The sequence below is a fragment of the Entelurus aequoreus genome, linkage group LG23 (genome assembly GCF_033978785.1).
Source record: "Entelurus aequoreus isolate RoL-2023_Sb linkage group LG23, RoL_Eaeq_v1.1, whole genome shotgun sequence".
In the NCBI taxonomy this organism is placed as follows: Eukaryota; Metazoa; Chordata; class Actinopteri; order Syngnathiformes; family Syngnathidae; genus Entelurus; species Entelurus aequoreus.
This window is the reverse complement of record NC_084753.1, coordinates 3,251,632-3,264,131: the sequence shown is the minus strand read 5'-3', so window position 1 is coordinate 3,264,131 and position 12,500 is coordinate 3,251,632. Positions and strand designations below refer to the sequence as shown.

Genomic DNA, 12,500 nt, shown 5'->3' with positions numbered 1-12,500 from the left:
TAAAACTGCTGCGAAGACACACTGGCTGAGGCTCACAGTAATCCCGCCTCCTTGTGCCGGTTAATGCACCCCCGCCGTAGAAAACGGCATGTTATATCAACTAAAGCCCACACTTAAACTTTGTAACCTATTTTTATGGGCTTTCCTCTTTGTGATGTTAATTCCTGTTACACGCTGTTATACAGTATATGCCTTGCGCTCTTATTTTGAAGGCGCTAAGAGCGGAAGTGATGACACGTTGGAGTGGAGCGGAGGTTTTTGAAAGAAGGTAAATAAAGTGGTCCTCGTGTAAACTGGAGCGTCCGTGTTTATTATTTTGTAGTTTCATACAGTATGTGCGACATTTATAAACCCTCGGTTACACTATTTAAAAAAGTTATTTAATAAGAAGCCAAAAAGTGCAAAAACAATAATGTTCGTGTTGGAGGAGTTGTGAATGACCGCAGGGCCACAACATTAGGTACACCTGCAGACTGCAGCACGGATTTCATATTTCATTCATTCACAACTCCTCCAACACGAACGTTATTGTTTTTGCACTTTTTGGCTTCTTATTAAATAACTTTTTAAAATAGATTCAATCTTGCACGTGGAAAGTTTAAGTGTGGGCTTTAGTTGATACAACACTCCCGTCAGGGGGTGCATTCTACGACGGGAGTGCATTAATCCAGCACAACAGCGGCGCATGGACTTAATTTATAAGTAATGGTAAGACCATAATAACGTTTTTTTTTAATTAAATGTGCTTTTTTGTGTGCTACAGTTTGTATGTGTAAAGTTAAAGTTAAGTTAAAGTACCAATGATTGTCACACACTAGGTGTGGTGAAATTTGTCCTCTGCATTTGACCTTGTTCACCCCCTGGGAGGTGAGGGGAGCAGTGGGCAGCAGCGGCGCCGCACCCGGGAATATTTTTTGGTGATTTAACCCCCAATTCCAACCCTTGATGCTGAGTGCCAAGCAGGGAAGAATGCTGGTATGAGCTTTTAAACATAACCCGTTAACTGCTGCCAATCAAATGGTGAATAAGATACTCTTTAGGGTTCATATGTTTGTAAATCTGACTGTGATGAAGTCAGTGCCTCACCAGCCATGAACCTCACCGCACGTCACTGATGTGCACGTACGAGCCAGTTTGCCCCACAAGTAGTTTTTTTTTTTTAATGCAACGCTTCTTTAACGATCAAGAATTAAAAAAATATTAATCAAAAAGTTGGTGACCTAGGAGTTTCTACCGTCTAAAACATTAAAGACTACAGCATATACTGTATACTCGGAGAGTTTGCCAACATATCTTTAAATGCGTTTATAATCCATCGACATAAGGTCTTAAAGCGGTTAAGGACTACTCACAGGATGAAATTGTTGTCACTGGAGTGGATGTTGCTCAGGTTGGGAAAGGCTGTCAGGCCTGTGTTGAAAATACCCCTGAGGAACGTAAAGAACATGTTAGACAAGACACACGTGTACGTCTTTTAAATATGTCAACAATACTTGGATTGTAGAGCAAACAGACTCCAAGTTCTTTTTGATTGATTGATTGAGACTTTTATTAGTAGGTTGCACAGTGAAGTACATATTCCGTACAATTGACCACTAAATGGTAACACCCGAATAAGTTTTTCAACTTGTTTAAGTCGGGGTCCACTTAAATTGATTCATGATACAGATATATACTATCATATATACTATCATCATAATACAGTCATCACACAAGATAATCACATTGAATTATTTACATTATTTACAATCAGGGGTGTGGAGGGGGGGGGGGTATGGACATCAAGTAGTGGACATAGAGAGAGAGAGAGAGAGAGAGAGATCAGAAGGCATAAGAAAAAGAAAAAGTATCTGCATTTGATTGTTTACATTTGATTATTAGCAATCCGGGGAGGGTGTTAGTTTAGGGTTGTAGCTGCCTGGAGGTGAACTTTTTCTGCGGTTTTGAAGGAGGATAGAGATGCCCTTTCTTTTATACCTGTTGGGAGCGCATTCCACATTGATGTGGCATAGAAAGAGAATGAGTTAAGACCTTTGTTAGTTCGGAATCTGGGTTTAACGTGGTTAGTGGAGCACCCCCTGGTGTTGTGGTTATGGCGGTCATTTACGTTAAGGAAGTAGTTTGACATGTACTTCGGTATCAGGGAGGTGTAGCGGATTTTATAGACTAGGCTCAGTGCAAGTTGTTTAACTCTGTCCTCCACCATGAGCCAGCCCACTTTAGAGAAGTGGGTAGGAGTGAGGTGGGATCTGGGGTGGAGGTCTAGAAGTAACCTGACTAGCTTGTTCTGAGATGTTTGGAGTTTAGATTTGAGGGTTTTGGAGGTGCTGGGGTACCAGGAGGTGCATGCGTAATCGAAAAAGGGTTGAACGAGAGTTCCCGCCAGAATCCTCAAGGTGCTTTTGTTGACCAGAGAGGAAATTCTGTAGAGAAATCTCGTTCGTTGGTTAACCTTTTTGATTACCTTGGTTGCCATTTTATCACAGGAAAGGTTAGCCTCTAGAATGGAACCTAGGTAGGTGACCTCATCTTTCCTGGTGATGACACTGTCACCTACTTTTATGGTGAAGTCATTGACTTTCTTAAGTTTGATGTGGGACCCAAACAGGATGGATTCTGTTTTACCCAAGTGGATGGATAGCTTGTTGTCAGCGAGCCAGGTGCAAGTTCTACAGAGCTCAGCACTAAAAGCCTGTTTCGTGAGTGGGGCAACCAACAAACGTTGTCTCTTTCGGGCTCGCGGGGGGTGCTGGAGGCTATCTAAGCTGCATTATTATATATGTACACTATATTGCCAAAAGTATTTGGCCACCTGCCTTGACTCACATATGAACTTGAAGTGCCATCCCATTCCTAACCCGTAGGGTTCAATATGATGTCGGTCCACCTTTTGCAGCTATTACAGCTTCAACTCTTCTGGGAAGGCTGTCCACAAGGTTGCGGTGTGTGTTAATAGGAATTTTCGACCATTCTCCCAAAAGCGCATTGGTGATGGTCACACATTGATGTTGGTCGAGAAGGCCTGGCTCTCAGTCGCCGTTCTAATTCATCCCAAAGGTGTTCTATCGGGTTCAGGTCAGGACTCTGTGCAGGCCAGTCAAGTTAATCCTCACCAGACTCTGTCATCCATGTCTTTATGGACCTTGCTTTGTGCACTGGTGCACAGTCATGTTGGAAGAGGAAAGGGCCCACTCCAAAATGTTCCCACAAGGTTGGGAGCATGGAATTGGCCAAAATGTTTTAGTATCCTGGAGCATTCAATGTTCCTTTCACTGGAACTAAGGGGTTGAGCCCAACTCCTGGAAAAACAACCCCACACCATAATTCCTCCTCCACTAAATTTCCCACTCTGCACAATGAAGTACGGAATGTAGCGTTCTCCTGGCAACCTCCAAACCCAGACTCATCCATCAGATTGCCAGATGGAAAAGCGTGATTCATCACTTCAGAGAACGCAACTCCACTGCTCTAGAGTCCAGTGCATCCGACGCTTTACATTGGACGTGGTGATGTGTGGCTTAGATGCAGCTGCTCGGCCATGGACACCCATTCCATGAAGCTCTCTGCGTACTGTCCGTGGGATAATTGGAAGGTCACATGAAGTTTGGAGCTCTGTAGCAACTGACTGTGCAGAAAGTCGACGACCTCTTTGCACTATGCGCTTCAACATCCGCTGAACCCTCTGTCAGTTTACGTGGCCTACCACTTTGTGGCTGAGTTGCTGTTGTTCCCAAACTCTTCCATTTTCTTATAACTTTGGAATATTTAGGAGCGAGGAAATTTCACGACTGGATTTGTTGCACAGGTGGCATTCTATGACAGTTCCACGCTGGAAATCACTGAGAGCGGCCCGTTCTTTCACAAATGTTTGTAGAAACAGTCTCCATGCCTAAGTGCTTGATTTTGTACAGTTTATGATTATGACACCTGATTCTCATCATTTGCTGGAGGATGAGCAGAGGCAGAGTTTTGAGTGTTTTCTTTAGCTCGCTTTCCATGTTTATGTACTCACTGTCCACTGTGTCCAGCTGCCTGAAAGCAGGTAGAAATAGCCTGCATGTCTTCTAGCACATACGCTGCAATGGCTCTATCAATGTTGTCCTGGCTAGCAGTCCCTCCTTTAAATTCCAGCCTCTGTTGGAGGTGGGTGAAGTGTGTCTCTCTTTACTAGCTTTGTCGAAGCATGTTGCTTTGGTAGCTGTTTCAGCAGATTTGAATTGCTGTTTTGGGCAGTAGATAGGATCTTTGATCTAAGACACAACTTACATTCAACTAAAATGTTCTTTTCTTTGTGCTCGACAAAAGAAAAGTAGTGAGAATATCTCCATGTTAAGAAACTCGACTTCTGGCTCCGCCATGTCTTGTTAGTAACCACAGACACCACCCCCCCCCCCCCCCCCACACAAAGCGCGCCTCTTCTTTTCCTTGTGACACAGAAGGACGACACCGCTGTGCTCCAATAAAACACACTCAGATCTTCTGTTTCTAGCCGATACTACATAAAAAATAACGTAAAATAACGCAGTAACGCATCATGTAGTAACAGTAACTGAGTTACTGAATATAAAAAAATAACGCGTTAGACTCCTATTTACCGCCATAAATAATGGCGTTACAGTAATGCGTTACAGAAAGTAACACGTTAGTCCCAACACTGTGTGTGTGTGTGTATATATATATATATATATATATATATATATATATATATATATATATATATATATATATATATATATATATATATATACAACTTCTGCTTTAAATTTCATTTTAAATCTTATGAGACAACTAGTTGTAGAGTAGTGTAGTTGTAGTACTGAATTGTGAAGTGAAGTGAATTATGTTCATATAGTGCTTTTCTCTACAGACTAAGTGCTTTACACAGTATGTTGTAGTGAATTGTAGTTTCTTGTAGTTGTATTATAATGTGTATTGTAGTTGTTTGTGTTTGTAGGAATGTAGTTGTGGTATTGTAGTTTTTTGTAGTTGTAGTTGTGTAATGTAGATAGTTGTAGTTGTAGTAATGTATTTTTGTTTTTTGGAGTTGTGATTCATCGTATCGTGAAGTCATTGCAAATACCCAGCACTCGTTTCTATGATATTGATCGTCATTCATCTAACTGTCAGTGCTGGAACTGTTATAGTTGTATAAAAAAAAAAAGGGAAAAAAAAGAAGTACTTACAGGTATTTCAGGTTTGGGAGATTTTTAAACGCTTCGGGGTCAATGTAGTTTAAACTCTTCGCATTGCGTATTTCTCTGAAAGAAAAAGAATATTGTTCAGATTAGGAACGGGTACCACATTGGGTACTTTTATAGACATCGACCAAATTCTGCCGGTACTACCGGGTATTGATACGCTTGAAATCAAACGGTGCCACATTTCGATACCTTTGCTGCACGTGACGTCACGTCCGGTTGCAGACTAAACACCGGCTCATGTCAGTCAAGCAGCACTCAGGGCGGACTCAGCCAAAGTCCCTCTAAGTATTATTGCAATTTTCAACACCAACAAAGCTAGTATGCTTCGTAGAAAACACTCACACGTAAAGTAAAGCTCCACTCATCTAAAAGCACTAGCTTATTGCTGATTTACATCAAATTTGCCATACTACTACTATTAGCATTAGCAATTTTACACGGCTATTTCAACACATCAAAATTTGGTTATAAAAACTGCAACTAAGATGAATCAAACAGCTTGTGCGTAATAAGCACAATACATACAGCAGGGGTCACCAACCTTTTTGAAACCAAGAGCTACTTCTTGGGTAGTGATTAATGCGAAGGGCTACCAGTTTGATACACACTTAAATAAATTGCCAGAAATAGCCAATTTGCTCAATTTACCTTTAACTCTATGTTATTATTAATAATTAATGATATTTAGACTTAATTGAACGTTTTAAAACAGGAGAAAACACGAAAAAAATGACAATTACATTTTGAAACATAGATTATCTTCAATTTCGACTCTTTAAAATTCAAAATTCAACCGAAAAAAAGAAGAGAAAAACTAGCTAATTTGATTCTTTTTGAAAAAATAAAAAAAATAATTCATGGAACATCATTAGTAATTTTTCCTGATTAAGATTAATTTTAGAATTTTGATGACATGTTTTGAATAGGTCAAAATCCAATCTACACTTTGTTACAATATATAACAAATTGGAACAAGCTATATTTCTAACAAAGACAAATCATTATTTCTTCTAGATTTTCCAGAACAAAAATTTTAAAAGAAATTCAAAACACTTTGAAATAAGATTTAAATTTGATTCTACAGATTTTCTAGATTTGCCAGAATAATTTTTTTGAATTTTAATCATAATAAGTTTGAAGAAATATTTCACAAATATTCTTTGTCGAAAAAACAGAAGCTAAAATGAATAATTAAATAAAAATGTATTTATTATTCTTTACAATAAAATTTTTTTTTTACTTGAGCATTGATTTAAATTGTCAGGAAAGAAGAGGAAGGAATTCAAAAGGTAAAAAGGTATATGTGTTTAAAACTCCTAAAATCATTTTTAAGGTTGTATTTTTTCTCTAAAATTGTCTTTCTGAAAGTTATAAGAAGCAAAGTAAAAAAATTAATGAATTTATTTAAACAAGTGAAGACCAAGTCTTTAAAATATTTTCTTGGATTTTCACATTCTATTTTAGTTTTGTCTCTCTAAGAATTAAAAATGTCGAGCAAAGCGAGACCAGCTTGCTAGTAAATAAATAACATTTAAAAAATAGAGGCAGCGCACTGGTAAGTGCTGCTATTTGAGCTATTTTTAGAACAGGCCAGCGGGCTACTCATCTGGTCCTTATGGGCTACCTGGTGCCCGCGGGCACCGCGTTGGTGACCCCTGACATACAGTGTAAACACTTTGTAGGGGTGCCACATAACACTTTCAGCTTCCTGGAAAAAGCTACTTCCTAGTTAGACAACATATCCATAGATAACCTGTACCAGAGGTGTCCAAAGTACGGCCGGTGGGCCAAATGTGGCCCGCCGACGTCTTCAAATTGGCCCGCGAGACGTCATAAGGAATCTTGCCCGCAGGGAGATTGCATTCATTTAAAAAGGAAAACATTTAAAATGCTGATATTTTGACACAATCTAGTGGACAAAATGAGTTTTTCCTGGTCAATGACTTTTTATGTTTGGAATGTGCAGTCTCTATTTATATGACTGAATGCAAACAACCTTGCCTAGTCATGGTGCAAAAAAAAAAAAAAATCCAACCAATACAAAATGTAAACAGACATGATCACTGAACTTTGTGGATATTATTTTTTTTTAAAAGTCCAATCACCATAACAAAAAAATCTAATTTACACCCATCCATTACAAAGCGTATTGGTATTGGTACTTTTTAGAGGCGATATAGTACTAAATTTGATTCATTTATATGTATATATATATATATATATATATAATGTGTGTGTATGCTTTCGGCCCTCAAAGACATTTTTTTTGTCCAATGCGGCACCCAAGTCAAAATGTTCAGACACCCCTGGTCTATACAGTACTGCTATCTAATGTCTTATAATATATAACAACTGCACAGCACAGTTCTCATAATCAGCTAATTTTTAAAGGTTGCATTAGAAAATACAATTTTTATTATCAAACCGTATTTATTCATATTTATTGTCACACAAAAATTGGTATCGTTGAGTACCGGTATCGATTACCAGGTACCGGGAATTGGTACCGTGTCGGTTCAAATGTGAGCGGTACCCCGAGTTAGATTGCACAAAACATTTTTCAAGGAGTCTCTGGATGTGTATCAGTGGAATACATAGAGAGACACCATATTGAACATGTCCTTAAACTGAACGCAATTAAGTCAGTGGGCAAGGAGGGAAATGTAGTGCCAAAACCAGAAGTCGATTTAGGAAAAATGTGTTTCCTTAGTGTGTGTTTACTCTGACTCGACTGAGCACTTCTCTCATGTCTCAGTTCAAACGTGTGTTGGCTTTTATTCACCTTCTGGCTTACAGTCCGGCAGAAAGATTTGCTGCACAATATTTGAATAGACTGTTTTATAAGTTCACAGAAACATTGCCAAGTAGTGCACGTGTTTGGTCAAGTCTTTGGGTTAAGATTCAAACAGTGAATAGAGTTTTAATTGGCCTGTTGTGATTGAAATAGTTTTACTTTGAAGGAATAACCTAAACTGTATCTTGCAGCCTCTATTATTGGCTACGTTCACACTGCAGGGTCGGACGTCCCAATTCGGATGGATTTTTTTTTGTCAAATCCAATCTTTTTAGCGGCCGTTCACATTACAAAATAAAAATGCGATTTCTAATTCGAATGCAATCCGACTCGAATGCGAACATGACATAATGACGTTGCACGCACTGCCGTGTTTACGGTAGTAAACATGGTTGCCACCACTCGTTGATCGCAGTACCGGCCAGTTTGTGGCAATTTTAAGGATTTTGCGCGAACATTCTCTCTGAACCGAATTATTGCACGTAGAAGATTAAGAAGGAAGATGTTTTACGAGATATTTGGCTTCGATGTGTGTGGGCGAGCAGTCGGTGAGTTCCCAAAACATTTTATTTTCACCTGTTTTCTGCTACTATTCATTTTGTAACCGTCTACTTTGGCGATTAAATAAAACACTTTTTGATGACGTTCTCGTTGGTTGACCTGAGCTCGGGAGCATTCACGTTGAGGTTGCATCGCATATATATCTGGGGCCGTACTTATCAAGCTTCTTAGAGTGCCATTTTACACTTAACCTGAGAATTTGCGAAATTTAGTCCTACTCTCAAACTTAAGAATAAAAGCTTTTTATCAACGTTCTTAAGTCTAAGAATCACTCCTACTCTCCACGATATTTAAGAGATCTTCAGAGGTGTCTTAAGTGGTTAGGAGTTGCCAGCAGGGGATGGCACTGAGGCGAGAGAGACGTGCGCGAACGTTCAGGGAACGGAACAATGTTTTTTTTTTTTTGATGACGAGCAGCTGATCAAACTGTATCGTTTAGACAGAGCGGATATTATTTTTGTCACAGATTTAATACTTTTCGATTCCTTGTTGATTTCTGCATGTGTCTGCAGTGGGCTAGTATATATAGAGCCACCCACACCAGTTTCAAATTAGTTGCCTAATTAATGAATTGGAAAGAAAAAGTTATGACAGTAGCGTATGTGTGTGGCCGTGAGGTGAGTGACGTCAGTGAGTGTGTGGGCGATAGAAGAGAGGGAGCGGTAGCGTGAGTGCCGGCGGGGACTAGTTTGTTTTGTATTATTTTGTAGTTTATTGTCAAAATATACACTCCCATTTTCCACTTAAATATTTCCAAGATATTTCTTTATTCTTAGACAACGGATTCCCTTCCGTGATTGGTCATTTCTATGGACACAGAAATGACGTCACCTAAAATTCCGTTTACGGCACATAGTAATGTCGTAATTCAGCTCTGAGTGTGACACTTAAGATTCAGTCCTACACTTCGCTGAAAGTGTGAGTAAGACGCTTGATAACTAACTTTTAAGTGCAGCTTTCAGCGAAGAATTGATTTACTCTTAAGTCAACTCTTAGCAGACTTCTTAGGAGTAATTCTAAGAAGCTTGATAAGTACGGCCCCTGATTTATATCCTCATACGAAAGAGACCTGAATCGGGGATATGAAAAAAATCGGAATCTCACTGTTAATCTACTTGTTGATTTACTGTTAATATCTGGTTACTTTCTGTTGTAACATGCTCGGATCTACACCACCATGGAGAGAAATCTCTTGTCTTTTTATGCAACCAAACCACAAAAAACATTTCCAACACAACAAAAAAAAGGGGTTAAAAAAGGTTAAAAAAAAGTATTTTAAATTTTTTTATATATTCAACCAAGAAAAGTTTTGGTTCCAAATTATATTTTTTTAATATTATGACTCAACTTCAATTTTGTGCCCAGTCTTTATGATGACGTCTCCATATATGGGCATTACTCCATATATGGGCATTACTCCATATATGGGCGTTACTGCTGACTACTTCCACCCTCAACACATTTGGAGGATAAATACTAAGGGTGTCAAAAAAATTCTTAACCGATTACAAAAAAAATTATTAATATAATCTAATCTGTCCTGTCCAGCCACTCAGGCAAATCATATTGATGACTTTAGAAAAGAGAATTGTTGTTGCCTTATTTGTATTTGACTTTATTAAGTGCTTGAGTAAAATTTTATTCAACAAAACCAGTTTTCTTTTAAGTAATATAGAAATGGATCAGAGCTGTTTATCTTCTTTATAAAGAATGTAGTTAATCATGGAACTGTCACCTAATGTTATTAAAAAAAGTAGTGATTTTAAGTCGAGACTCGATTCTGAATCGAATCGTTACCCCCAAGAATCGAATTGATCCGTGTGGTGCCCAAAGAGTCACAGTCCGATAGAAAATACCAAAGACTGGTGGTGGCGATATGATACTGACTAATAATAAAAAGGCTTCTGACATATTGTTCAAAAGGGGTCCTCACCCACAACATGGAAGTTGAGTTGTAACCAAATCAATTATTTGTAATTAAAATAGAAAGAAAGAAAAAACATGATTTTTATGTTTGAAATATTTTTGTAAAAATTCAAATGTATTATTTTAATCTGCTATTTTTTTTTTGTTTGGTTGCATTTAAAAACATTTCTATCCATGCACTTCTAATAAAATATGTAATAAGCACTTATAACTTTATAAATAAATGATAAATGGGTTATACTTGTATAGCGCTTTTCTACCTTCAAGGTACTCAAAGCGCTTTGACAGTATTTCCACATTCACCCATTCACACACACATTCACACACTGATGGCGGGAGCTGCCGTGCAAGGCGCTACCAACACCCATCAGGAGCAAGGGTGAAGTGTCTTGCCCAAGGACACAACGGACGTGACTAGGAAGGTAGAAGGTGGGGATTGAACCCCAGTAACCAGCAACCCTCCGATTGCTGGCACGGCCACCTCAACTTTACATTAGTTTTGGGCGATGCAACAAATTTGAGTATTTGCTTCATTTTGATTTTGTATAAACTTGTGTATATTGTACATAGTACATATTGTTATGAAGTTGTCTGTTACTACATTATATATATACTTGCAGTGTGTATATTGTACATATTACATATTGTTATGAAGTTGTCTGTTACTACATTATATATATACTTGCAGTGTGTATATTGTACATATTACATATTGTTATGAAGTTGTCTGTTACTACATTATATATATATATATACTTGCAGTGTGTATATTGTACATATTACATATTGTTATGAAAGTGTCTGTTACTACATTATATATATATATATACTTGCAGTGTGTATATTGTACATATTACATATTGTTATGAAAGTGTCTGTTACTACATTATATATATACTTGCAGTGTGTATATTGTACATATTACATATTGTTATGAAAGTGTCTGTTACTACATTATATATATATACTTGCAGTGTGTATATTGTACATATTACATATTGTTATGTCTGTTACTACATTATATATATATATACTTGCAGTGTGTATATTGTACATATTACATATTGTTATGAAAGTGTCTGTTACTACATTATATATATACTTTCAGTGTGTTCATTGTAAATATTACTTATTGCTATGAAGGTGTCTGTTACTATATTATATATATACTTGCAGTGTGTATATTGTACATATTATATATTGTTATGAAGGTGTCTGTTACTACATTATATATATACTTGCATTATGTATCTTAAACATATTACATATTGTTATGTAGGTGTCTGTTACTACATTATATATATACTTGCAGTGTGTATATTGTACATGTTACATATTGTCATGAAGGTGTCTGTTACTACATTATATATATATATATATATATATATATATATATATATATATATATATATATATATATATATATATATATATATATATATACTTGCAGTGTGTATATTGTACATATTACATATTGTTATGTGTCTGTTACTACATTATATATATACTTGCAGTGTGTATATTGTACATGTTACATATTGTCATGAAGGTGTCTGTTACTACATTATATATATATATATATATATATATATATATATATATATATATATATATATATATATATATATATATATATATATATATATATATATATATATATATATACTTGCAGTGTGTATATTGTACATATTACATAATGTTATGGTGTCTGTTACTACATTATATATATACTTGCAGTGTGTACATTGTTCATATTACTTATTGTTATGAAGGTGTCTGTTACTACATTATATCTATACATCTATATACTTGCAGTGTGTATATTGTACATATTACATATTGTTATTAAGGTGTCTGTTACTAAATTATATATATATATACACAGTACTTGCAGTGTGTATATTGTACATATTACATATTATTATTAAGGTGTCTGTTACTACATTATATCTATACATCTATATACTTGCAGTGTGTATATTGTACATATTACATATTGTTATTAAGGTGTCTGTTAC

The 12,500-nt window shown here is 36.7% G+C and overlaps 2 protein-coding genes across 8 annotated transcripts in view; one reads left to right on the top strand and one right to left on the bottom strand.

Annotated features, from left to right (window-relative positions):
* The window catches only part of LOC133640777 (major histocompatibility complex class I-related gene protein-like), a 100,622-nt gene that overhangs the window by 33,226 nt on the left and 54,896 nt on the right, over positions 1-12,500 (top strand). The window lies entirely within an intron of this gene.
* The window catches only part of tshr (thyroid stimulating hormone receptor), a 65,375-nt gene that overhangs the window by 25,171 nt on the left and 27,704 nt on the right, over positions 1-12,500 (bottom strand). Inside the window, exons 4-5 of the mRNA XM_062034392.1 lie at positions 5,184-5,258; positions 1,353-1,427 (exon numbers count right to left, since the gene is read on the bottom strand). Of these exons, the coding sequence (XP_061890376.1) occupies positions 1,353-1,427; positions 5,184-5,258 (150 nt within the window). The remainder of the gene's footprint in view (positions 1-1,352; positions 1,428-5,183; positions 5,259-12,500) is intronic.